General features: G+C 35.8%; 2 protein-coding genes across 4 annotated transcripts; one reads left to right on the top strand and one right to left on the bottom strand.

Moving 5' to 3' along the window:
• On the bottom strand, positions 1-23848 carry cd109 (CD109 molecule). Of its 2 annotated transcripts, none has more exons than XM_055185606.2 (33): positions 23677-23848; positions 23017-23183; positions 22329-22357; positions 21989-22225; positions 21203-21328; positions 20689-20728; positions 20170-20251; positions 19998-20091; positions 19774-19912; positions 19546-19655; positions 18877-19152; positions 18427-18525; positions 18284-18346; positions 16776-16952; positions 16143-16295; positions 15598-15687; positions 15452-15521; positions 15200-15302; positions 12025-12139; positions 11825-11938; positions 11065-11283; positions 10050-10191; positions 9562-9738; positions 9389-9470; positions 8931-9159; positions 6569-6740; positions 4447-4637; positions 2423-2581; positions 2178-2243; positions 1911-2047; positions 1677-1833; positions 1388-1490; positions 1-1306 (listed from the first exon to the last, which is right to left on the bottom strand). In XM_055185606.2, exons 1-33 carry the CDS (start codon positions 23754-23756, stop codon positions 1101-1103), a joined length of 4404 nt encoding a protein of 1467 aa, XP_055041581.2. In that variant the 5' UTR covers positions 23757-23848; the 3' UTR covers positions 1-1100. The 2 variants fall into 2 exon arrangements, with proteins under 2 accessions (XP_055041581.2, XP_055041580.2); XM_055185605.2 differs by having other exon boundaries at positions 2-1306; positions 15200-15305; positions 23677-23847.
• Positions 23849-24412: 564 nt separating this feature from the next.
• On the top strand, positions 24413-26580 carry naa20 (N-alpha-acetyltransferase 20, NatB catalytic subunit). Of its 2 annotated transcripts, none has more exons than XM_055185614.2 (6): positions 24413-24552; positions 25035-25059; positions 25327-25417; positions 25717-25852; positions 25982-26127; positions 26286-26580. In XM_055185614.2, the coding sequence occupies exons 1-6, from the start codon at positions 24500-24502 to the stop codon at positions 26369-26371; spliced, it is 537 nt and encodes a 178-aa protein (XP_055041589.1). In that variant the 5' UTR covers positions 24413-24499; the 3' UTR covers positions 26372-26580. The 2 variants fall into 2 exon arrangements, with proteins under 2 accessions (XP_055041589.1, XP_055041588.1); XM_055185613.2 differs by lacking the exon at positions 24413-24552 and adding an exon at positions 24600-24679.
• Positions 26581-27274: the final 694 nt, after the last annotated feature.

Here is a 27274-nt window from a genome sequence, read left to right as displayed (position 1 = left end):
TATTTTTCAAAATTAAAATATTGGCATTTTGGTTGAAAAGTACATGTTTTAAAATATATTTCAGCACATATATTTTTGGACATTTTTTGTATATTTTGACATATATTTAAAATTATATTTCTTTGACATATGGGTGTGTTTTCATGTCTGACTGACTAAAAATATAAACATACAATATATAAAATGAAAGAACAGACCCTCTGCCTTCACACAAACAAGATTGCATTTTTGTAAAGGACTTTCAATAGAGACCAGATTTAGAGCGATGATCAAAACATACACAAAGTTTTTACTGTTTTTGGATCAGTGGATGCTTCAGTGTTTTATAAGTTGTGTAAGAGCGCCACCTGGTGGATAATAGCGGAAATACAGATTGCCGTAAAAACTCGTCCTTGACAGGGACGCGTTTTCTCTGCAATTGCAGGGAAAGAGATAAAGATGATGTAGGAAGGCATTTTGATTTATTTAAACATTATATAACCTTAAAGAATGTTTTGTTATATTAGTCAGATTGTATGTGTGGCCGGTTGCATAAAACTTTAAGACTAGTCTTTAAAGTTAGTCATGAATTTTTTTCTTCAAGACTGATCATAACTGTTTTAAGTACAGAAAGGTAGATTGGTCTAATTTAAATCCAAATAATAAGACTGATTAGCCCCAACTAATTGTTTTAGTAGTAGTTAGTCAGAATCATTCTTAAGACGCAGTCTTAATGTCACGGCTATGTTTATGCAACCGGCCACAGTACATTAATAGTAGCATGATGTGAACGCAGCAGAATCTAATAGATTATAACTGTAATGATGGGGAATAATCATGCAGCACTTACATTTATAAACTCATCAGTTTTGACGGCATATAAAAACGTTTCATTTACACATATTGCCGTACATTAGAAAATACTAAAACATTGATGATTTCATTATGATTGATGAAGCAGCACATTTTACATAAACACAAAACTTCTGTCTAAAGTCTTTGTCAGATTATTATGATGTAAAAACAAACATTTAAAACAGAAATCCTCTCTATCTCATCATTTTAGACATACAGTCATTTGTTCAAACTGATCTCAGATCTGTGTATATGTAAAACACTGATTAAATAAGGACTGACAGTAGAGTGAAGAGAAGAGTGATGAAGGTCAGATGATGATGATGATGATGATGATTGTTAAAGGAGGAAGATGTGACATCAGTCAGCGTTTGGTCCTGATTCTGACACAGAGAGCAATCAGATCCACACAGAGAACACACGGACATGTCACGTCTTCTCACTGATGTGTACGATCGGACGGTTTTACGCTCTGCAAATGGACATTTAAGAATGAGAAACACCAGAAACACACAGTCCTAAAGATGAGACAGATATGTATAAGGAGGCTTACGGGGCTCATAGTAGTCGTAGATCATAACCACTGCGTCCTGAACACCTGTAACCTTAAAGTCCACGCTGGTGGGTACATCAAGACACCACTCAGATGTTGTCACCTGTCATGAGAGAAGTGATGTCATAAAGATTTACTGAAATCAAGATCATCAGTTCAAACTAATTCAAGGTGACAGCTCTATTTCAGTATCTTTATCAGACTGCAGTTCTGACTCGACTTTCTTTTATATCAAACAATACATGTCGTCTGCAGGTACTTTTGTATGTGGTTAAAAACAGAAACTCACGGTGCTCAAATAAAGAATAACTCGTCCGGGAGACGTCTCAACTCTTCTCACCACATCATCGGTCTGAACACCTGCTTGTGCCAAACTGAAGCCGGTGAGTAAACCCACATCCAGAATGGCCATACCCGTTTGATTCAGACCCTGACCATCTCTCAGACTTCAAGAGAAAACAATGCTTTTACACAGACATCCACCCAATCAAACGTCTAGATTGTGTTCCTGACGGTCACTCACTTGAAACACACGTGTAAGTTCATATGATGCGTGTCATCGTCCGTGATGTCCACATACAAATAAAAGAAGTCATCCGTGTAAACGTCACGACGTCTGCGTGATGATCTCAGGCCGTTCACATTATAAAATACACTCAGCTAATACAGACAGAAACAGACGAGAGATTAATCATCTAAAGCAACACCAGATCAAACTCTCTTCTTATGTTAAAATATAAATTACGCATGCTTGTTAATACAGCAAAATGTTAGTAATAAGTGCACATACCTGAAAAAGAGTAAATCCCTGACCTTCTGCAAACACCTCAACATAAACTCGCTCGTCTGTATTCAACTGCAGAAGAAAAACAATAAAAACCATTTTAAAGACGTGTCAATTCGTTATAGATGTATATATATCTTGTATTGCTCTTTCATCACTAATATTCCCGTTATATTGTAATCTGGCATCTATGTTGAAAGTATAAGTGTTTAATCTCAGTAAGTGTGATGTAGGTGTTGATATGGACTAACAGTTATGTCTTGACTCTGTTGAAGCAGGTAATTGGATCTGTTTATGGTGAAGACGGTGACACGGTCCATGAGATCGGTGACTGTGATGGTGAGGTCGATGGATGCAGAGCTGCCGTATGAAGCGTAGACTGATAAAGCCTGTAGAGCGATCACTGTGTCCTATCACACAAAACACAAAACATCACTTCATTTATATATTTAACCCCTTAACTGGCGCAGCCCTTTTTGAGTGGGGGGCGAGGGGTGATATACACCTTCAAATGAATACAACTCTGGCATTATTATTTTGTTCTAGAAGCATAATCTTTGTCTTGTTTTAAAAAAGACACTTTAAAGTTTTTCATGGAAGATATAAAAAATAACTGTTATAGCAGTTTACATTTATTGTAATAAATAAAAATATGTATTTTATGCATAAAATTATCACAAAAAAATTAGGTTTGTGTTAGACTTTTAGTGTCAACAGTTTGTTGCGTACTCTTGTCACAAATTAATAAATGACTGTCACTGCGTTATTATTACTGCTAAAAGGTTTTGAAATATGAAAACTACTTTCTTACAGGCGGGGTGCATGATTTCTGAAAAACACTTTGGAGTCGGGCCGACTACCAAAACACACTTGTAGCCAATCAGCAGTAAGGGGCGTGTCTACTAACCAACATCGTTGCCTGGGTTGTGTATGTGTGGGGCGGGTCTATCAAAAGAAGGTCCAGATTCTATTTGGGTAGGGGTTTGTTTGTTTAGGTGATTTTAAATGTCAACATTGGCTTTCAGAGATCATGCACCCTGCCTTTAAGGGCCATTCACATTATAACATTAACTATAATGTTAATTAAAACAATAACTATATTAGCGTCCACATCACTGGACGATTACTTTATGCTAATTCATTCGTGAGGTGGAGTACTCAGGCAAATAATTTACCTTCAATGGTATTAACTAGTATTACATATTTCCTTTAATAAAAATGCTTGTAATTGTTATTACATATTTCCTTTAATAAAAATGCTTGTAATTGTTCATGTGTCATTAAATGTATACATTTGCTGTTCTTGTTGTATTTAAAGTGATCCCAACGGTATCGTTCATTGTATATTTCTCGTTTTAATTGTGTTCCACTATTCTCTTTAACTATAAAATATATAGTTTTAAAAACGTTTTATATTATAGTTATCATTTTCATAATAATGTGAACAACCCTTCAGACCTTTCCAACAATATATAGTTTGTTGTGATAGATTAAAATTAAGATGCAAAATATTAAAATAAACTCAGTGCCAACATAATGATATCTGGTGTTAATAGGCTACATAAAACATAATCTGTTTGTCAATAACAGGTGCAGATCTGTCTGTGTCTGACTGTAAATAACACAACACATGTGTGCGGGGCGGGCGGGCAGACAGACAAGTCTCTAAAAACTCTGACAGAATACAGACAGCGGCTCTGAAATCTCTTGTGTGTATTTTGCAACACAGCAGCCTGATGTCCTGCGCCGCTCCTATTGGATGAAAGCTTTTGGATTCTTTGGTTACAAACATTCCTCAAAATATTTTCATTCATGTTCACCAGAACAAAGACATTTATACAGGTTTGTAACAACATGAGAGTGAGTAAATTATGACAGAATTTTAACGTTTGGGTGAACTGTAAATGCGATGCGGTCAAAAATTTGGGTGCACCTAACTGTAGTGTTGGTGCACCTAAGAAAAAATGTGCACCAGTGCAACCAGTGCAAAAAGTTAGTGTAGAGCCCTGGATGATGTGTAAGAGTTTAAATACTAATACGTGCTTCAATTGCTTTTAAACTGAACTTGTAATCCAAATCTAAAGCTATTTACTTTCTTAATGCACATTTCTCATCCAATGGCACAGCATGTATTATTTTGAAAACAAAGACTGTTTGACTTTATAATCTTTCATCAAATGTGTAATAAATTGCTCTGTAATTCTGATCTTTAATGAACAGAATAAGTATGTGTTTGAATAAAGTTTCTATTCTGCCTTCAGTTTAAAGAGTTTACCTGCGTTGATCCGTATCCACCCAGATGATTCCTCTGCTGACTGAGCCACTTTAAGAGTCCAAATCCTCCATCTATCTGTGCCTGTTTGTCCATGGAGAGCAGTACGTATGCAGACATCTCGATATCTGATGAACGGGGCTGCCAGTAACTCGACTCAACGTTTACTGGAGGACTCCACATTGGCACTCCATCTAAAAGACACAAAAAATAACTTAACACCCCCAGTACTGTCCAAATACGAGCAACACCACCCAAGAATATAATATTGCATTGTTAGTTTATAAATGTTCATCCAGCTGCTCACCAGATTAGTTATTTCAATTGTTTTTAATGTCCTATACATCTGTGCCATTCTGTTTATACAATTCAAATGGCCCTTTACAGTAATACACTGTTCACAGATATTCTCTTAAAATATACAGAAATATTTCTTTACATAGAAATATTTCTTTACATTTATTTTGCACGTTAAAAAAATAAATACAACGTTACGTTGTGTCAGTCATGTTTATCCACGGCTTATGACTTTCGCTGTCATAAAAAAATTCAGATCAGGTTCAATTTCCTGTGTTTTTGCATTCGAAGCAAGCATTTAGTGAGGTGTTTTAACAATTCTGAGCCACCATACAAACAAATTGGAGATAAGATGCCTTGCACAGGGACACTGCTGGCCGTAAGACTTTAACTGGTGACCTTCAAGTTAAGTTAACTCTCTAATCATTTCCCCCTGGTGGCCGATGACTGTGAAACAGCTTGGAAACAGGATTGCAGGTGTTAGTGATTGACCGGTATATATTGCGGTGGCCAATACATCAACTGATATTTCTACTTTTTTATTATCAGCATTGGCAGATAAATCTTTTCAGTACTTTTTTCTTTTACTTAAATTTGTTGTTTGTAATGAAAAGACACTCAGATGTGAAGCCAAAGTCAGACAGTAAAATGACCGATAATTATTCATTTTTTAAAGTCGTGTTACACACAACAACATTCTGGTGTGCAGTAAATTATTATTTAAACAGTACCGTAAGATGTCAGATCCACATTAAATAAAAGAATATATTTATAAAAATTATGCATAGCAAAATGTTTATTTACTTTCACCAATGTTCTGTTTTTCTCTTATTTACTGAAATGACATTTATGTTATATCAGCCTTATATCAGCCCCAAAAAAAACAAAAAACATATCGTTCAACCACTAGTAAGGACTGATTTCAAAATATAAAAAATGTATGATACAGTATTGTGGTCAATAGCTTGTTGCTAATGTTGTTTATGCATTCTTACACCGCAGACCTTTTGAATGCTTTATTCTGATTGGATGAGAAATGTTCCACGGGTGTTGATTATTTTTCATTATTATTTTTCAGTAAACCACACACCTGACCTGTCAAAGGTCTTAAAAATAGGCACCAGAGCGATGTTTGTGGTAACTGTGGTATAACAGGGATTAACTGACTCTGGTCCTTTGAAGTATTTGAAAATAATACAGACCTTGTGTAGATTATTTTGTTATAATTCAAGGGCCCGTCGTCAATTATTCCTTATGTAATGAACAGTGCTGACGTTATAAAGACATATCAATATATTGTATTGTTTTGCACAGATTCATCAATATTCATTTCGGTTTTAGTGTGTGAAGAATTTGTAGGATGATGAATATGAAAATACGCACAGTAAATTTGTCTGCTGGTGTTTATAATGTTGGGAATCAACTTTGCTAACTCTACAGAAACAAACTGACATTAAATAAACCTTAAAAGACACAAAACATAGGCTTATGTATTAAACATGATGAGCATTGTTTATGTTTTAAATATATTTGGCATGAATTATCTACTCTATACTTTAACTTAGACAGTTGATGTGCTGCATAACATCTTTGTTGTTTGCCCCAAACGTTTGTTTGTCATTTCAATATTTTATTTTATATTTCAAAAATATCTGTCCATTAGGTGTTTTGTATGGTCTATTGATTATGTAAAGGAGAAAACCATTGTGTTCACCATGATTAAAATAATTCAGCAGGGATATAAAGACCACAGGAGGAGAGAAATCACATCAAACCCTGTATACACAATACTGTGTGCGGTTATATTTGAACTTTATTGAGTATTTACCTCTAATGTAAGCTCTGTTCATCAGCTGTGTAAGAGCAGATATAGCAGTCGAGCTGTTGGCCAATGAAAGCGCATAGGTGACCAAACATAGACTGTAGTTACTGGAGAGACCCTGATTCAGCTGAGATATCAGATAACTTTTGGCAGAAGATACACGTCCTTCATAGATATTCTGACAGAGACACAAACAGACCATTAGTACACTGGAAAAAGGATTTCGTTGGGATGCTGTTTCAACTTAAGATGACACAACTTGCAATTTCTGAATTTGTTCATTTCATCTTAAAATCTTGAGGTTTTACTGTCTCATCAACACACAAAAAAAATTCATTTACTATTTTTTCCTTCATCCAAATGAAAAAATTGGGGTAATAATTCACATCTATAACTTGAGCCAATGAAAAATAAACAACTTGCCGTAAACAACTTTTTCTACCTCTATGAGAACCTTGCAACATTTTCTTGTTGAAGAAAGTCCATTAATTGTAATTCTAGTCCAGTTTTTTATGTGTCATGAATGTTTGTTTGTTGTGTGAATGTTAGAGGAAAGTTTTTATCATTTTTAAACTGTTATAAAACATTATTTTTTGAATGTTCTGTAAAAGATTCACTTATTATGTTTAGATGTTGGTTTTGTTTCATTTAAAGCCATTATGGTGATCAGTGTTTGTTTTAGTCAGACTCTTGACTGAGTTTGCTAGCGTTTCCTCTGGCTGTTTGTGTTATTTGCGCATTGTGTTTAAAACACATTTGTTGTGGTAAATAAAGCCAATAATGTAATAACCACAGTGCTGATTAGTATCTGATACTTAAGATCATCATTTAGTGAGTCGATTTATGCATCCAGTGTTTGATCAACCAAAAGTATCTTTCTTTGTTGGTGATGTTATACTAAAGTAGATCCAGAACTCTCATAGCAGTCCACAATTTTAATAATGGTGACAAAGAAAATTGTAAAAAAGTTCATTTATTCACACCGCAGTGCATGCTGGGAATCCTGGATGTGATTTGTAATTTGTTGATTCCCAGCATGGATTGCAGCATGAAGCTTTACATTTCTTCAGGGCCGGCGTCAAGGGGGGGCATTCGCGGGCAGTGCCTCCCCGAACAGGTTGGTGTGCCCCCCTACAAAGTTTTTTATTACTTTAATATATATCAAGAATAATTAAAATAAATTAAACATTGAATGTTTCATGACTTGTAATGTAATCAAATGACGAAAATGTAGTTGATATATGTTTTCTTTAATTAAAATAGACCAGTTTCTTTGATTGGATGTATTGCTGCGTCTCACCCGTCTTACGTCTTTAGCATATTTGTGACTTGATAATAGTAACGTGTTTTTTTCGCTGCATTTTATGGATCGTGTAAAATATGGATATTAGAACATTTAGAACGAACCAGCACCACCTGCTTCATCTTCATGCAAACACAGACTGGCTCAAACTCAGAGATTCGAGGTCAGGACACTGTTTTAAGGAAGTTTAATGTTCTTACACGCCGTCTTCAGCTATTGTAAAGGTAAGTTTCCGTTGTTTTAAATTCCGTAAGCTTAAATGTGAAGTGTGGCTATAGACCGTTAACAGCATTAAGACGTGATTATGGTAAAGCGGCTTTTTTAAAGCTAGAACGTGGTGTGCGCTGGGCTATGAAACCCATTCATTTCCATGGCTTGCGCCGTGCGAGTGCGGTTTGTTGTTGCGTCGAGCCAAGCGCGAGCGCAGCGGAGCTCAGCTTGCACTCACGCCGCGGTCGAAGTTCAATAGTTTTGCGCATAGTTTGTGGTCTTTTGCACTTTATACGGGAAATGAGCTGACAGTCTGTACTAGTTGTATGAGTGTGTGCTTGCTGTATTTGTTGTTTTAATGTCTTGTTTTTGCAAAATATTGTTGCTATTGCGTGCCCCCCATTGGAAGCCGAGTGCCCCCATGTTAGTTATGGTCTGGCACCGGCTCTGCATTTCTTTGTCATCATTGTTGAGATTCATACTCTGACTCTTGATGTTTGTGTGTCTAAATGGCACAATGCTTTCTTTTTTATGTGCAAATTGTCTTAAAATTTGTCAGAATTATAAACTGATATGAGAGCTCTGGATCTTACTCCAGCATCACATCATTCAAAGGAAAAAATCCTTTTGGTTTATCAAACCACCACCCTATTTTTTTTATTTTAGATGAAGGAAAAATAGTGAATGAAAATTTGAGACAGTAAAACTAATTCAGAAATTGCAAGAAAAATTGTTGAAAGTTGAAAACAGCAGCACACTGAAATCCTTTATACAGTGTATTTATCAGAGATAATTCAGCTTCCAAACATAAAGGATCAACAGTAATCGGCCAATAATTGATGGAAGTGTACTGACCCTGTATTGTTCATCCTCCAGGAGCGCCATGAGGACGTAAGCAGTGAGAGAAACGGACCCGTCCAAACCTCCCTGCAGTTCTGTGTGGATGACTCGACCCGGCTCTCTGAAAGAACCGTCAGGGTTCTGCTGCGTCACCAGCCAATCAGCCGTCCTCTGTATCACCGCCGGATCAATCGTAAAGAAAGTTCGAGCTTGGAGGAAACATCTCAGCACGAACGCTGATAACCTGATTGTTACACAACAACTAACACATAAATAACCTTCTATACACTCGCCTGCTGATAAGAAGAATAAAAATACTTACTTCATTAGTTTAACAATACGCTTAGCAATGTACTGCTCAAAGGTAACATAGAAACTCATCTGTGCCGTGTCCAAGCAGGATTTACAGTTTAAACTCTTCATTTATCATATGATAATAAGACGTGAAGTATATATGATAAGTGTGTATGTACCAGGTGCTGCCAGAGTTATCACTGTCACCAAACGCACTAAATGACCCATCACTCCTCTGATACGAGAGCTCCCGTTCATAAGCTGAAATAAAACATAACGACTGTTTGTTAAGAGAATGAAATGTGCTGTGTGTCTTATGAGAATAAGATGCTAAACACACACACACACACACCTGTCAACATGTAGCTCATAGCCCGGATCCTCGTCTGTTCCTCGTTCTGGCCTGAACTTCTCAGGTACTGGAGAACATAAATATTTGGAGCAAAATGGATCATGTTTTGCTCACCACAGCCGTAGGGCATCTGAATAAGAGAGTCCAGATTGCCAATAGATGGACCCAAAATGTCACCTGTCACACAGACAAATTACATGTACGTAAGCTACTGTTAAGTAGTTAGTAGCAAATAATTATCTTAACCAAATCTCAAATAAATCTGGACCACAGTTAATAAGCGTGCTGTAATAGAAGATTAAAGCCTGGAGTTTTATATTCATGGTTGGCTTCAAATGCGTCGGCATGTCCGTAGCTTTATGTGTGTGTGCGTGCTTCGGACCTGCGACTTAATGTGTGGTTGACCGCTAATAGTTTCTGTTATTGCAGTATAAGTAACAGAACACAGAGAAATATCATTAATTCATAGAGTAATATGTGACACAGACCCACAGCAGATACTGTGGCCCTCTGACTGCCTGGAACGACATCTGCAGGAAAACTGAACTCCAATGATCGGGACAGAGTCCTCTGATTTAGTGGAAACTCTAGAAACACAGTTTGAGTAGACGACTGCTCCATTCCCTCCGCCTAAAGAGAAAGAGTTTAACTAAATGAGATACATATCATCACATAACCATATACTCTACTTTAAAATTATATTATGTTTTAAAAACAAATCTATCAAGCACCCCCCCAAAAAAATACATAAAGGCTGAGTCCCAATTCTCTAATATTTGAAGGCAGGAAGGCACGTTCATATCTAATGTTTGCTTTACTTCCTGACTCCTGAGACATCTTCATCATCTCATCATAAGATGCTTTTTCTTGATGAGCAAAATGACCAAAGAAAATAAGTCTATAGTATTTAGACCCAAAATATCAAATATAAATTATTTTGTGCATAAAACAAGCAAACAAATCTGCCAATGGGGTAAGCACATTTTTCTTACAATTTTCTTGAATTTAGTGAACATTTGAAAAAATTCTCAAGATTTTTTGCTTACCCCATTGGCAGATTTTTTTGCCTGTTTTATGCACAAAATCACTTAATTTTTTTGGGGTCATTTTGCTCATCAAGAAAAAGCATCTTAATGTAAGAATTTTTAGATATTTTTACTGAAAACAAGACAAAAATACTAAGAATTTTTTTTCTTGAAAATAATTTTTTGCTGTGCAGAGCTGCCTTCATGTCGCCAAAGTCATTTCCTCATGAGGCAGTGAGGCAACAAGTCAACTGCCTTTGGTTTCAGACGCAGCCTAATTCATTGTTGCATAAAGAAAAATAATGCATTGTGACAAAGCAGCCCAAAATGAGTCTTTGAGCACTTATTCATCATGAAAACAATGTCAACTTAATGCAAAATATTTCTTCTTTCCATTTGAACAGTTTTGAACTATAAACGCACATGATGTTTTTATGAGATTTACAATAACAGACTCATCTGTCAGTCAGAAAATCACCTTGACAAGAACAGTTTTGTAGACTAAGTCTGAATTGTACGTGGACGTGGCTTTGACGGAGATGGGCATCTCTCCCAGTGCCAGAGCTCGGATCGGGAACACAGCGGATGTAATGTTCTGACTCTGGATGTAGATCTTTCTCACGCTGGCCAGAGGAGATCCTTTACCGTCTGGAGACACAAACTCAAACATCTCACTTTCTGCCACAACTACAATTACCTGAGATAAGAAATGGAGACACAAAACAGTTGAAGGTTATTAGTGACGGCAAAACAAGATATTCAATAAAAAAAATTATAAGACAGGATTTGATTTTATAGGTTTTTGCAAAAAATCTCACAAAAATATGACTTTCTTACTTAGTATTTTGGTGTTGTTTTCAGTACAAATATCTAAAAATACCTAAAAATTAAGATGTAATTCTTGATGAGCAAAATTACCTAAGAAAGTTTTTAGAAAAAAATTAATAAAAAGATTTAAGCAAAAAAAAATCTGCCAATGGGGTAAGCAATTTTATTTTCTTAAATACTTAATTCAAGAAAAAAAACATTATGTATTTGTTTTTAAATAATGTAATTGTTTTAAACACAAATTCACTTAAATTTGATATTTTTTGTCTAAAAACTAGACTTATTTTCTTGCTCATCAAGAAAATGAATCTTGATTTAAGTATTTTTTGATATTTGTACTGAAAAAAAGACAAAAAAGTCAGTTTTTGCAGTGTACTTAATAAAGTTTAGAAACTAAACACAAATCCCACCTCCATATCTACATTCATATAGTTGAATAAATTGACTTCCAACAGTAGCAGTTCTCCACGGATGATGAACGCCGGGAGATTAAGAGACAGGAAGAAATCCCGGAAAACTGTCAACTGTACAAAGAAAACTCTTGTAATCCTCAGAACTGTGCCATTCATAATATATCAATATTCAACTAATAATGTAAATGATATTTTGCCTCAACAGGAGCACTGATGCCCAAACCAAGACCCTCGGACATCACAATGCCAAACGCCACCCAAGATGTCATACTGTCTGGCACGGTGAAGGGGAAAGACTTTACAGTGGATGTACTGTAAAATTGACAAAATCTTACAGTTATATTTCATTAAAGTATTAACTTTGTCTTAGACATCTTAGAATTTATTTAACCCTTTAACTGGCACAACCCTTTTTGAGTAGGGGTTGAAAAGGTGATGTACACCTTTAAATTAATATAAGTCTATAAAGAAAGCTTAATCTTGGTCTTTAAAGTTTTTCATAGAAGTGTCTGGAGGTGAAAATATTAAATAAAAATTGTTATAGCACTTTACATTTGTTGCAATAAATAAAAAGAATGCAATAAAGTATATATTTTATACATAATCACAAAAAATAAAACACTTTTAGGGGCGGTTTCCCAGACAGGGCTTATCCCAGACTAAGATCCATGTTTGAGCTACTTTAATTTCAAAATACCTTGTACTGACATATTTTAATAAATATCAGTGCCATTGTTTTGTCTCAAGATGCACACCAGTATTGTTTTTTGTCTTAAAATAACTAAGGCCTAGTTCTGGATTAATCTAAACCAGGGGTTTTCAAATTAGGTGAATGTGAGCCTCCCCTTAGAGTAGGTAAGGACAGCCAAGCCCCCCCTCCCCAAAATCCCGTCCGCCTGCCCTAACCCACACATTAAAAAAAAGATTTTTAAATGTTGTTTGTTTTGTTTAAGCAGTTTAGTTTAATGCTACACGTTTGTTTTAGTTTTTTTGTTCAAACACAATTGCAATGCATAATACTGACATAAATGGGTAACTCTTTGACATAACTCATCCAATGAGTTATTTTTTTGAGTGCACACGCCTCTGCAGTAATGCCATCTTTTGTGTGTTCCAGGCTATGATGACTTTAAATATCTGATTGAAAACATTTTATTTCCACAACTTTTTCAAAAGTGCATTCATAAATGATTCTTTGCAACAGCAAATAATTTCCAACTTCATGCAGGCCTAATTGAGGCTTAAAATCACTGAGCATCAGTTGACAAGTCAACAAAGCATGCTTAAAAATACAACAATACAACAAGCGCCAAAAATACAACTAACGACACTCCACGGCTGCAGTCGGTGCGTGTTTCTGCGCATATTTGAAGGAGATCGTCTCAAACAAAATCAGCACAATGGACAGCTCTCTGATCAATAAAAAACAACGCTGTTTGTTCACGGAACACATAACATCTAACAGTTAACTGCATTGCAGGTATATCAGATCGAACAGATTAACATATTTTCATCACATTTTTTTAACGATTTCAGCCACATAACACCTTAAAAAACAAACAAAATGCCATTCACATAATGTGTGCTACGAGCGGCATCAACCCCATGGCCCAACCAATTTATGCATTCAATGCCTTGGTCCGGTGACATGATCCCACAGAAGAGAATTTTGAAAGAAAAAAAAAACCCTGAAATGAAGACTTCTGGTGAAAATATAAATATATTTCATACAACTTCTTAGGCCTAAATATTTAATGAATAGCAAAGTATGCCTAATAAGTATACAAGACTGAACCACATAGATGTGAAATATAAAGGCTATCATGATCATTTTGCCAGCAATGAACCATGGTTTTGTTAAGTTTATAATACGCCCTCTTCAAAGACCCCACCCCTTTTTAACGCTTGAGCTATCTAAATCCATAATTATTTAATAAGAAACCCATCAGAAATGATTAACACATTATGAGACGGAGGGAGCACTGGAGAGAGGTGGATTGTTAGTCTAAACCTGTACTATCTCTTTTAATATAATCACTTTCTTATCAACTATATTTGAGTTTTAAAAATCCACATAATTACATACCATATGAGCCTCTGGAGACGACTGATGGACAATGAACCTTGACATTGCTCCATCCTGTGCCCGCAGCCTCTCGCTCCTCTTGTGATTATCTCCTCATGAGTGCTGCTTAATATCACACACTCCGGCGTGACAAACAGAAAAAAACGCGACGGCATATGATACAATTGGCCTTGTATTCATTGTCCCTCACGCATTCCAGCCACGGATAGTCATTTTCCCAATCAATTCTATGTTTTTGTGCTCGTTTCTTTTTCGCCGGCTGCTCGGATGCAGTCATTTTTACATTTCCCGCTGTTGTCACTTGTCGTCATCGTTGCTATGATACGTGACATCACAATGACTGAAACAACCAATTAAAAGGGCATTTCCTGATGGCGCTGCAAGATGTTAAAACCGCTACGCTGATCATAGACAAACAGAGAGAGAAATTAACGCACCGTCAGGGTTTTCTTATACAAATGACGCGGTCTTCGTTCGTGGCTGACATATTAGAAGCTATGTGTCTGTCATGTATTTGCACTAAATTAATTTTCATAAAATACGGAACAAACTGCTTCCTCTCAAAAAACTCAACTGGCTTGTTCACTAGATTTGTGTGCTTGGTTTCAATGTGACGCCTAAGTTTGCATGGTCTCATGCTATCATTCGCTAGCACCTCCTTGCAGACCACACACTGCGGCAGCGGTGCAGCCTCAGACCCCAACCAGGTAAAACCTAACTTTAAGTATTCAGGATCATATTTCCTACGTTTTTTGCTGGGTCCTGTCTCCTCCCTTAATGCTGACTTCTGTTGAATTGGGACAAGGAAATGATGCATTTTAAATATAATACACGCACGCACAATTACAGATATCAATAGAGCTGCATACAGATGTGTACAGATGTGTGCCGTTATTTTTTCTTCGCGTGTCGCGCCTCCCTTGTGGCTCTTTGGCGCCCCCCTGGGGAGGCGCGCCTCACCTATTGAAAACCTCTGATCTAAACCCTGTCTGGGAAACCGCCCCATAGTGGTTTTACCAACAACGGCCACTAGGTGTCAACAGGTTGCTGCATAGTCTTGTTTTATTAATAAATTAATAAATGACCGTCACTGCATTATAATGTAGATATATAAGATATATAGTTTGTCGTCATAAGATTAAAATTTACATGCAAAACATTGAAGTAAACTCAGTTGTCCCGCTCACGTGACAGTGTCAGTAAAGGGATTAACTTTTGATGGCAGATTTCTTTGGGAATCACCATATTGAAGGAGATTTCATTAAAAGTCTCCCTCCAGTCCATACCTCATATTAGCATCCAGCCAGATCCAGGTTTCAGGAAAGAATTTTCTCTCTTTGGTCTCTTGAAGGACTCCATCAGACTGAGGAATTGTGTCGTAGATCTCCCCTGCTGTGAAACACATGAATCTTCATGAGAAGATGATTATTAACTACACTTACATTCATTTGAGTGGCATGAAAAGTAACAGGGAAAGACATATGTCTGAATTACAGACATTGTAATAAACACTACACAGCTTCAGCCTGAAGACTTACGAAACTCAGCAAACATTAAATTGTTCTCCAGGTCGAGTCTGGCGTCTGTCAGGACTGTGACGCCACAATACTGCAGAATAAAACAGAGTAAACTCACTGCTGATAGATGATAGATCTCTGAGGTACGATTCATAAATCTGATCTACCGTGAATATGGAGTACGGATTGCCCATTTTCATGCCCCTGAGATTTACAGAGCTCATCTCTCTGCTGTAAGACATAAACTCCTCCAGCACCTGTAAAACACAACAGAAACCTCTCGTTTACTGATATTAGATACATGTTAGGAATTCTTTTATAATTACTGACAAAATATGAACTGTTGCAGGGTCATTACAAACCTATTGTTGTAATAAACACTCAATTCAGAACTATTAAAACCTGCCCCCCTAGTTCTCACTAACACGTTAACCTCAGTTTCTTCCTTTTGTCCTGAACTGAAACTGGGGCGTAGTGTCGGGTGTTGAGTAACATAGGCAGACCAGCATCAGTTATTGTGTGATCAAGCACAAACAATAGAAACCTGTAAGATGATTTCCCAAACTCAAAACTCAATACAATGAATGAGAGAAGACTTCATGTGAGAAATCCAGAAAACAAACAGCCTCAAAGTCTCTGGGGATTCTCAGATTGTTCAGTGAGGATGCAGATTCATAGAAGACAGAGAAGAGTTTGCATGAAACCATTGTACCGTTTTGTCTGTGATGCCATTGTCTGTTTTAGAGTCCAGTGTCCCTTTATCCACCACCAGTATTCCCACCAGAGATCCAGGCTCAGAAACAGAGACGGACAGAGAAACAGAGTCGCCCGGTCCTGCACGGTCCTGACTCCACCTCAGAGACACCTGCGGTTCACATAGTAGACATCTTATACATAATTCTTGTAAAATAACTCTTCAATATGAACATAAATACAGAGTTCAGTCATGAAACTCATTATTGTAGCTGTTTGGTTGTCATAAAGCTGCTAGATCTTCATGTGATCTGTTAAATTCTGTTCTGTCCTGGTTCATTTCAGTGCCACCCACAGGATTTATCCTAACCCACCTCCTCCCCAGCACCACCTGCCTAGATCTGCTAAAAGCCTTCACTCATGACAGCAGTAGTGGCGTAGCAGATCTAAAATGTCAAGACAAAGCTAAAACTATATTCAGAGACTTGAATTGGATGCATTTTCTTTCAGAAAACAGGTCAAATACAGCTGAAAATATCATTTCATTACAGTATAACAACAATCTAATGAAACTCCTAATTTGAGTATAATAAGATCTAGAAAAGCTATTTGTGATGATTGGTCGATTCATCTCTAGGTCCTGTGCTCTTACATTGTTTGCCAGGACTTGTGTGAAAGTAACGTGTAAAGCGTCATTGATAATCTCTCCATCAGGGAGCGTGTTGTACACAAGAACACAGGCCAGCGGAGTCCAGGACTGATCAGTGATCAGATTGAAAGATGAGGATTCTGAAGTTCCTGTAGTCACCACCCGACCTCGAGACATCACCTGAAGACATATTTCATTACGCACCATCACACAACATCTCACAATGTCTATAGCACAAGCATGAAGTAATAATAGCTTTCGATTCAGATACCAGAATCTAACTTCACTTATAAGTATGACAGCATACGCTCTAAAAAATGATGTCTTGGATTTACTTAAAATATATATGCACCATTTTTGCATCACAGTTTTTAAGTAATCCCAACTTGGATAATTTTACTTAAAATTAACAAGAAAAGTTCATATAACACATATTTTCTTGTTAATTTTAAGTAAAATTATTCCATGTTGAGATTACTTAACAAGTGTAATGCAAAAATGGTGCATATATATTTTAAGTAAATCCAACACATCATTTTTTAGAGTGAAGTTAATGGGGGTTAATTTAGTATATCCAATTCAGCTAACCTGCATATTTTGGACTGGGTGTGTACACAGAAAGGTCTCCTAAAAAAAATGTTTTTGTCTGACTTAGCCCTTGCTTGAAGCAGAGACCTTTTTGCTGTGAGGTAATAATGATGCACACTAACTCACTGTGCCGTCCTCTACACTGAACACACACTTCTCAATCATGGTAACAATGAACAAACATCATTCTTTCAACAATTACTCTAAATACAACATATAACTAACATTAACAACACAAATAAAGCCAGAAAACATTAAAACAGTCATCTTTTTTAGTAAATATTAACCAAAGAAGTAAACATGTCACAATGCATGCTGGGAACCATTCAGACCATTGTTTTTTTTTATACTTTCACTATACTTTTTTTTTTGGCAAGTTGTGTAAACGAATTGGTAAATAGTATTCTAGTAAACAAAATAATATTTGTTAGCAGGGTAATTATGCTTATTTCATTCTTTGAACACAAAATAATGAATTGACGCCCTTCAACAAGAAAACGTTGTTCTTTGTTAAAAGATCATTTTGAAGTTGGATTTTTTACAGTGCATGTGCTTCACAAAATGGCTAAGACAGATTTCATTGGCTGGAAAGGCATCATGGGAAATTTGCATATCACATGGCTCTATAGTTACTGAAAATGTTATGCTAGATTTACTTAATTTTGTAGCAATTGTTATAGTAGTTGGCATTACTTGTGTTTTTTTATTTTAATTTTTGCATACATTTAAGTTCACCTGGTAACTTAACTTTTTGTGTTACACATACTAAATATGTTAAGTAGAGGTTGAAAAGTTATAAATACTACGTTTTTTCGTGTTTAATCTAATTACTTTAATAAGTAATGCTTGTTCCGCGAACAAATTGTTTTTTTATACAAACTTCAAAAGAAATGACTTGATCTCCACTGACGGCAGATACTTACCAGATAATGGAATTTGGTTTGGTTAGCATTGCTCTCCACGGTCAAAGACAGAGGCTGTCCGACCTGTGAAAGTCACACAGACACTCAATGAAAGAAAAGCTTTACCTGTGACAGAACACAACTTTCAGAAAGCCCACGAGTACCTGAGGATGATTGTTTCTGTGCAGCTGCATGTAAGATCCACTTGGTGAAGAATAACTTCTGTACAGATGTAATCTACTGACCGTGTCATTAAACTCAGCCTAAAACAAACAGCAGGTGGCAGCACTCAGATATGACAAATAATACAACATCACAGAAGGCCTGAATCTCATAAACTTTGATCCTTTGGGCTATAAGAACATGAAGAACAGGTTTAGTGCCAATTTAAAGAAGTCTTAGGGTTAGGTACATTACATGTACTTTTTCAAAGGCACTGTGGTAAAGGGTTATGCTAGGAGACGATACATACAAAGGAGAATGACGACAGCCTTGGCAGCTGGTTTTAAGACTGGGCTTTGAATCAAAAACAAATGCCCATGACAATACTTTTTTCAAGGGGTATAAATTGTAATGTAGTAGTCAATCATACAGACATGAGAAAGCCATCACACCTTTAAATCAAGCGTAGCTACATCATCATTGAGTTGAATCTGGAATGACATCACTCCATCAGGAGGAAGAGAAAGATTCATCTCTCGGACTGAAAGATTATCAAATGGAGGAAAGCTGAAGGAAGATCGTTCATCCGAGACACCAATCTCCAACCATTCAGTTTTCTCCAGCGCCCACATCCAGGGAATAAACTTCTGCTGGGTGACAGTCAGCCGCACACTTTCACTCCGCTCTTCATCGGTCAAGGCCCGGCCATCATAACTGGATAATTTCAACTTAATAAAGAGAGAAAACAGAAATTAAAATGTGCGCTTACAGTAGAAATTCTGAATGCAGCTTGTCTGTGCAAAACCCATCATTGCAACTCTGTGTTATGGTTCATGTCAACAGAGAGGTAGACTTTTCAAGTGAATTTATTCAAGCATTTGGTTTTCCTCAGGTAAAATATTTAAGCTCAGACAATTCTCACCTCAACAAGACTAGATTTAATTTAAATATATTTTTTCTCTATAATACACTGGGAATCACTTCAGATCAGAGGTTCTTTAAATCATTAACCCCGAGTATGAGCAAAAGAAACTAATGAGGTGCACACCAGTAATGAATTATATGCATGCAGAATAAAATCATTAATATGAAAACAGATAAATGAATCATTTTGTGTTTACCTGAGCCATAAAGGTCATGGACGGTCGTATGATCTCTGGATACTGCAGGAACTCTAGATTATATTTATTCTGCACAATGGAAACTCTTTCACTACTGTTGTACGTCAGTCCTACAAAAACAGAGATTATTCACTACATTAACATGGACAAATAGAGATGTCTTTTCAGGTTTATAGTTTGGAGCATGCAGGTTAGCTCATGTGTTTAATAATGGCCGGTGGGACACACCTGTAGCACGCTCGGTCACAGTCACATTGATCTCAATATATTCACCAGCCGTGTATCCTTCATATTGTGAATATAAAAACTCAACAGATTGGTTGTCCAAGCGAAATGAATCAAATGTAATACTGGCAGAGCCATCAATCTAGACCAAAGATGAAATGCATGGTTAATGGTTATTTAATCTAACCTTGAATAACATGGTTGTATTTCCTGAATCTGTAACTTACTGTTCCTTCCTCTTGGTAACGCTTAACCAGACCTTGGAAAACGTGGGCATACGAAACGTTCATTTCACCACTGACAGGTTTCCCATAAAAATAGCTAAAGTATAGAGACAGTACAAACCTTTAATATTTAATATCTGTATCACTCGTGAATCTGTTTAAGACAAATAGTTACCTGGCAGTGACTGTACCAACAAGAGTATCTTCATAATATTGGACAGAAGGAACGTTCACCTTCACATCAAATTTAGGAAGCACTGAAAACACATGTGACCATTATCCACAAAACCATCATTTTTTGCAATTAAGATTTATATAACATTTATATAAACTAAATAAATAAGTTTTCCATTGATTGATGCATGCATGTATGTTTGTTAGGATCTGACAATATTTGGCCGAGACACACAACTATTTGAAAATCTGAGAGTGAGAAAAAATTAAAAGTTAAGCCTTTAAAGTTGTCCAAATGACGTCCTTAGCAACTCATATTACTAATGATAAATACATGATCTTAATTTGTTAACATAATGATTTCTGGCATAAAAAATCTATAATTTTGACCCATACAGTACAATGCATTCTTGGCTATTGCTGCCTACAAATACTGTATACCCGCGTGACTTATGAATTGAAATATATTCATTATTGATTTTTTGACAAAATATGAATTATTATGTAGGTTAAAACTTACCATAGTATTCAATATTGAAATGTCTCTCTTTTACAACGTCCTGCATGTGAGAAACAGTAAAACTGTATTTTAAAATCGAACAATAAAAAAATGAAAATGTAAAAGGTACAAAACCAGCAAGAAACTTTGGCAGTCAGTAAAAGTCTAATAGACGTCTAACAAAAGCCCAAGAATAGAGGATGCGTATGCACTTAAAACATACAAAAGAAATGAAAGCAAACACCTTGAACACCTGCTGACTTTGCTTACATAATGAAATGGTTCAAGTTATTTTGGCAAAAACGGCATGTAACCAAATTCAAGGTTATTAAGGGTGGAAGTGGGTTACTCATAACCGGACTATATATCAGTTTTTGCTTGCTGGAAAGCTTTTTGTGAAGGCATTGGTATGAAAGTTCTTGATGGTTCCTCAAGTCAAAACTTTAAGATTTGAGAAAAAAACTCTTGTCCTTTATGAATAATCGGAATAAATACTCTTAAAATGTGATGATGCATGTGTTGTTTTCATACGCACATTGATTTTAGCTGTAATTGTCCATTGGCCTTGTGATGGATTCTGAGAGAGGATGAATTCTTCTGAAACAGCACCAAGAACGCCGTCAACAGACAGCCACTGCCGAATCAGATTTCCTCTCGGATCCTAAACACAAAAACAGGATTGTGATGTAGTGTTTGGATATAACGTCAGCTGTGCCTCCACTAAATTTATTTTGTGATTGATTTTAAGAACAGGTGTCATCATCAAGCAGCTAAGACAGCAAAGAAAATGTTTCAAATGTCGACAGTTTAGTAACAGGTCTCTCTACCCATAGATGAATAAAAGTTTGTTGTGTGATGCTGCTGTTAAACCTGAACTAGTTACTTGACGGTTAACTTTTTGGGTGAGGAACTTTCAGCTCTGAATCACTTAACGTTGTTTATCTGGGCTGAGTCTGGACGTGTATTTAATGTAAGCATAAGGAAATGTTTTATTCTCACAGTAATTAAGATTCATTTTCATGCCATATCATCTTAAACAGGCTCTGACCTGCATATTAACAATTACTGTAAAACAACACAACTATATTAATTACATCACAATGACTAGATCTTTGCAATGCACACGTGTATAAAGATATGGTCATTTATTTTTATTAGACATGCATCTTAGGTTTGTAATGATTCTGCATGTATTTTAATAACCTGTTGGTGAACATTTTATTTTAGGGGGCAATGATGAGTTTTCAGTCTTGTTAGCTGATTTATCTTTTATAATGTTGCCAGTAGTACTAAAAAATAACTAAATATTTGACCAACATACCCGAATAAAAATGTCTATCTTGCCTCCGTATGGCTTTCCGTCAGGTTTTAGAGATACGACCCGAAACCTCACAGTCTGTCCTGGCTGGTAGTTGTTCTTGTCAGTCTGAATAAAAATTGATGTGCACTTTGGACTAAACATCATCATGGTGGTGTTGGAGAAGACTTGAGTGTTTCCAGCAAAGCCTTTGACATGCAGCTCATATGGATACAAGTAACTTATGTCACTGTAATGTACCTGCAGAGAGGACGACAGTTAACAGATATCTGGAAGCACGTGCACACACACACACACACCTCCACCTGATTCATAACTACAGTCTACAGTTCTCATTACTCACAGGAGGAAGAACGAGGGTTCCAGTAGAGCCTTAAAAACAACACAAAACACAATAATGACATGAGCGCATTTCAATAGGGTGGAGTTGTATATTGTATGTGTCATAAATTAATGAGGTATGAAGTTTGATAAGTTGATTTTAACGTATACATTTATGCAAGAATTGATACAATAATGCCTTTACTGACACATCGGACAGTTGAATTTGTGTACTACATGCTGCTTAGAAAAGATATTCTAACAAATACACATTGACACCTTGAAATCTTTCAATGCACTGTTAAATAAGATTTATATATACACTGAAAAAGATGATTCATTGAATTTACTCAATTTTTTTAAGGTAAGTGGTTGCAATCAATTTATTTAAGCTACATTTAAACAATAAAGATTAGTAAAGTAAAATAAAATATAAAACTTTTGTTTAAATGTAGCTTAAATAAATTGATTGCAATCACTTACCTTAAAAACAATTGAGTAAATTTAATGAATCATTTTTTTCAGTGTAGATGGAATGAAGACAAAATAGTAGTTTAGTTTTCATCAAAAATGTACTAACGTTGCAATAAGCACAAAGTTTTCTATATGAGTGACACAAATGATTTTGGTTTTGTAGGAGGATGCAGACAATAATAAAAAGCAGTAAAATAATCGAGTAAATACTAATATTAAAGTAAAGAGTGATTGACCTCCTGGGATGATGCTTTGCGTTTTGGCCACGCTGATGTTTCCATGAATGAGTTCAGAAGTGACATTTATATGATGGTATGTAAGAATAGTGACTGATAGTTTGGTCGGCACTCCACAGCGCAGGACTTTAGAGACGGATATCAGATACGTGGACCTGTGTTCTGGGCTGAAAAACAATCAAACACCCTTCAACTTCATCTTATTATAAAGTAAATGCAAAATATATAGAAAAATATATCAGTATATTGCTCAAACTTTTTTTATGTTACTTGTCTAAATCTGCTTATATTGGAAGCAAACAGGTGATATTCAAACTCATTCTGTAGGATGTCACAAAAGTACTAAACATTTACTATTCCTATTTTACAAAACTAAACAACCTAACGATTTTTTCCATCATGCATTAAAATCCATTCATGAAATGTTTCTAAATACTCATAAATGCTCAAGAAGAGAACACACTTCATTAAGAGCCCAGACAATGTTCCTGTGAACCAATTAATTTATGTAAATGTAGTCATTATTTGGTTTACATTTAAACAACAGATATGTGAAAGCTTTTGAAATAAATTTAAATAAACAAAATGCAATTTTAATTATGTTTCTCTCTCGCAGAAATAAAATCTTATTTTATGAATAAATTAGTCGTCTCCAAATACCTTGTTGTAGTTGGTGTAGTTGACTGTCCATCGCAAACTAGAATAAATGCCAGGACTGTAAAGACTTGAAGTGGCTCCATTTGCAGGTGTAAGACTGTAAAAGCAGTGATCTTCTCATACTAACAGATGCTTTTATAGAGACTTTAAACACCTGATCCTCCATCACTCCACCCTACACACCTGAGGGAATAAAAGTCCATTCACAACACACACATATACTGGAAATTATGTAACACAATGCAGAACAAACAATTGAGTCTAAAACATTTACCTGACATATAAACAATGAGGAAATACAATTATAAAACATTTTTAGTTTAGTTAAACATTATGCTTCATGTAAAAGAAATAAAATCTTTTAAAGTGACAAATTGGTCAAACCTTTTGTAAACAAATCATTTTATAATCAATTAGTGTTAATAATCTAAAGATATATAGTACTGTAATCATACATCAATTTAATTACAATTTTATATGACATAATAAAAAACTGGGAAAAGGTCGAAATATATTTTCGACAAAAAACAAGAACAATTTAAATCAAGGACACTCGGATCAAAATACAAAAATACAAGAGACAAATTATTATATTATATATATATATTATATTATATTATATAAACATATAAAATATTATATTTATTATGTTAAATAAAATAATTATAATACATGATCTTTCAACAATAAAAAATTAAACAAAAGTAAATATTCATACTTCACTAAAATGACCGGCAGACGGCGCCTTTTATCAAGACGTCATACGTCACGCGTGTGACGCAGAGGGTGAAAGGTCAGAGCGTCGTCGTGCACGCGCAGCGAGAACATGACAACATTACGAGCTTTCACGTGCGATGATCTGTTTAAATTCAATAACATGTGAGTCTCATTCATGTTACATCAATATAACAACACACACAAACATGCGTTGAACGGTTACCATGGTAAAGTCGCGGCTTTACCGCGATATTTACTGTCGCGCCGATGCACGTCTCAAAATACCGTGGTACCAGATAAACCTTCGTTCTTTTAATACTGCATTATTATTACTATTATATGTGCCATGTTCATGTTATGAGCTTATGTTGCGTTTACACTAACAAGCTCTTCTAAATGCTTATTTGCATAAATGAATTACCAGCACTCTAATTCAGTAAAGTATAAGATCATGCTATCAAATGAGTCTTTAAAAAATACTGTGGTAATAGTAACGCACAGATACTTAAATACATTGTACTTCTACTATCGTAAGTGTTTTATCGCAGAGCTGCGGTTTATTACATAAAATGATTGAGTTTTGTGGTGTTTTTAAGTTCATCATGTATGTGCATGTAATGTTGTGTTGTGTTTTTCTCCTTCAGTAATCTGGATCCTTTGACTGAGACTGTATCCTTAAACATCAGGAGAAACTTTCTAAAATGAGCTTTCTAATGTCAACACGAATATATTTTATTATGTACACACTTGCACAATATTTACTCTCATTTTATTGTCTTCTAAAAATTGCACTTGTGTAACGTCAGAAATAAAAGTATATCAGCTGCGTAAACGTCCAGTAGTCTGTATGAGACATAAAGCAGTGCGATGGCCGCTGATGTTTCTCTATCATACACGTGATTGTGTGTTTATCCTTGACTTGTGTTTCTTGTACAGTATGGGATTCCCTTTTATCTGCAGTATCTGGCTCATTGGCCCGAGTATTTCATAGTAGCAGAAGCTCCGGGTGGTGAACTGATGGGTTACAGTGAGTCAAATATATAACTGTGTTATTGTTTGTCATTATTTACTCACCCTTCATAACGTCCCAAACTCAATTCTTTTCTATGTGGAACAAAAGAGAAGTGTTACAAAATATCAAAGCTGAAAACACCAAAAGACAAACCATACACTGTACATTTAAAGTTACATGCCTGGCACGATGCCATCCTGGGTTGTTTGGGAAAACATGCGTCCTTTGTGTTCCATGGAAGAACTGTAAGAACTAGTTGACTTAAACAGTTAGATCGAAGTATTCTAACCTGTGTTAACCCGTCTCATCTGTAGTAATGGGAAAAGCAGAAGGATCCGTCGCCAGAGAAGAATGGCACGGTCATGTGACCGCTCTGTCTGTGGCACCCGAGTTCAGACGACTGGGTCTGGCTGCTAAACTCATGGAGATGCTGGAAGAGATTTCAGAGAGGTCAAACTTACCTGTGCATCTCTCATTCATTGCTTATGTCCTGTAAATAAAAGCGTCTGTTAAATGAACACACGTCAGTGAGATTCAGGGCATCCCTGTTTAAAGGATGTGATTTTTCTTTTTCTTTAGGAAGGGTGGATTCTTTGTCGATCTCTTTGTACGAGTCTCCAATCAAGTGGCTGTAAATATGTACAAACAGCTGGGTTACAGCGTCTACAGAACTGTGATAGAGTATTACTCTGCTAGTAACGGAGAGCCAGATGAAGATGCTTACGGTAAAGTTTTTTTCATCATATTCAGGTTGAGTTTAAGCATGCTAACATTTAATATAGAAGTTTACATTTCACGTATATGATTTGGACATTGTCTACTACAAATATTGTCCCTGTTATGATGAGGATCTACATAACTTTAACTCTGATTCACTTCACAGACATGAGGAAAGCTTTATCCAGAGACACAGAGAAGAAATCTATAATCCCTCTTCCTCATCCTGTCCGACCGGAGGACATTGAATAACACTAGCACGTGACTCTCTGAATTCATCAGCATCCACCTGAACAAAGAAACTTGCTTTTGTCACAACATCTCAAGACTTTAGCTGAAACAGAGAGTCACTGCTCTGAATGAATGAATGATTTTATTGTTGTTTTTTGGTTGGGTGATAGAGATGAAACTGAGGGACATTGGAATTGTAGTTACATTAAATAAAAAGCTCAAAATCCAAACCTGGCTGGCGCGGCTTATTCAGAGAAATATTGTATATGTTATGCAAAATTTCAATTTTCAAGGCTGGAAACTTTCCATGGGAATAAACTGGGAATTTGAGACATTTCAGAGTTGCCTATAACAGGGAACTTAAATGTAATTCGAAAAAATCTACAGCAATTGCAGCATAATTAAAAAGAAGATTTAATGCGATTTCGGTTTAGTCCGTTTTCTGATATCATACAAATTACTGTACCACCTGAACATTTGGACACATTACTATTATTTGTGTTTTTTTTTTATGCTCATCAAGCCTGCATTCATTTGATCAAAAATCCTTCAGAAATCATTCAAATTAGGACTTTTGATCAAATAAATCCAGGCTTGATGAGTGTATCAAGCGTTAAGTATCAGGATTTTTCAAAATCTGTATTACCTTGCAAGCATGTCTGCTTATGACCAAGCAAAATGTTTATTTTTGTTTGTATGTGATATAGTTTATGTAAATTTCCAAATAATTCCTGTTTATTCTCATTAAGTTTCCTATTTGGAATATTTCCAAAATTTCCCAGATTAAGTTCCCATGTAAGCTTTCCGCCCCTTTTCAACCCTATGTAAGACAAGCTAGCACATACTTAAAACATCTCTTAAAGTTGCACTGAAATTAAAATGAAAAACTATATGAAAAATTATTGGAATATTTTGGTATTTCTT

The sequence above is a fragment of the Misgurnus anguillicaudatus genome, chromosome 18 (genome assembly GCF_027580225.2).
Source record: "Misgurnus anguillicaudatus chromosome 18, ASM2758022v2, whole genome shotgun sequence".
In the NCBI taxonomy this organism is placed as follows: domain Eukaryota; kingdom Metazoa; phylum Chordata; class Actinopteri; order Cypriniformes; family Cobitidae; genus Misgurnus; species Misgurnus anguillicaudatus.
Note: the sequence above shows the minus strand (reverse complement) of the source record. Positions and strands in the feature narration are given on the sequence as shown.

Bases quoted from the DNA above. Each gene is read 5' to 3' on its own strand.
- cd109 (XM_055185605.2), bottom strand. From the start codon at position 23,756: ATGGAGCCACTTCAAGTCTTTACAGTCCTGGCATTTATTCTAGTTTGC. The intron at 22,358-23,016 runs GTCAATCACTCT...GTTGTTTTTAAG, and splicing joins GCAAAGCATCATCCCAGGAG to GCTCTACTGGAACCCTCGTT. The intron at 20,729-21,202 runs GTGCGTATGAAA...TCTCACATGCAG, and splicing joins CAATTACAGCTAAAATCAAT to GACGTTGTAAAAGAGAGACA.
- naa20 (XM_055185613.2), top strand. From the start codon at position 24,615: ATGGTAAAGTCGCGGCTTTACCGCGATATTTACTGTCGCGCCGATGCA. The intron at 25,060-25,326 runs GTATCCTTAAAC...TTTCTTGTACAG, and splicing joins TGGATCCTTTGACTGAGACT to TATGGGATTCCCTTTTATCT. The intron at 26,128-26,285 runs GTAAAGTTTTTT...TTCACTTCACAG, and splicing joins GCCAGATGAAGATGCTTACG to ACATGAGGAAAGCTTTATCC.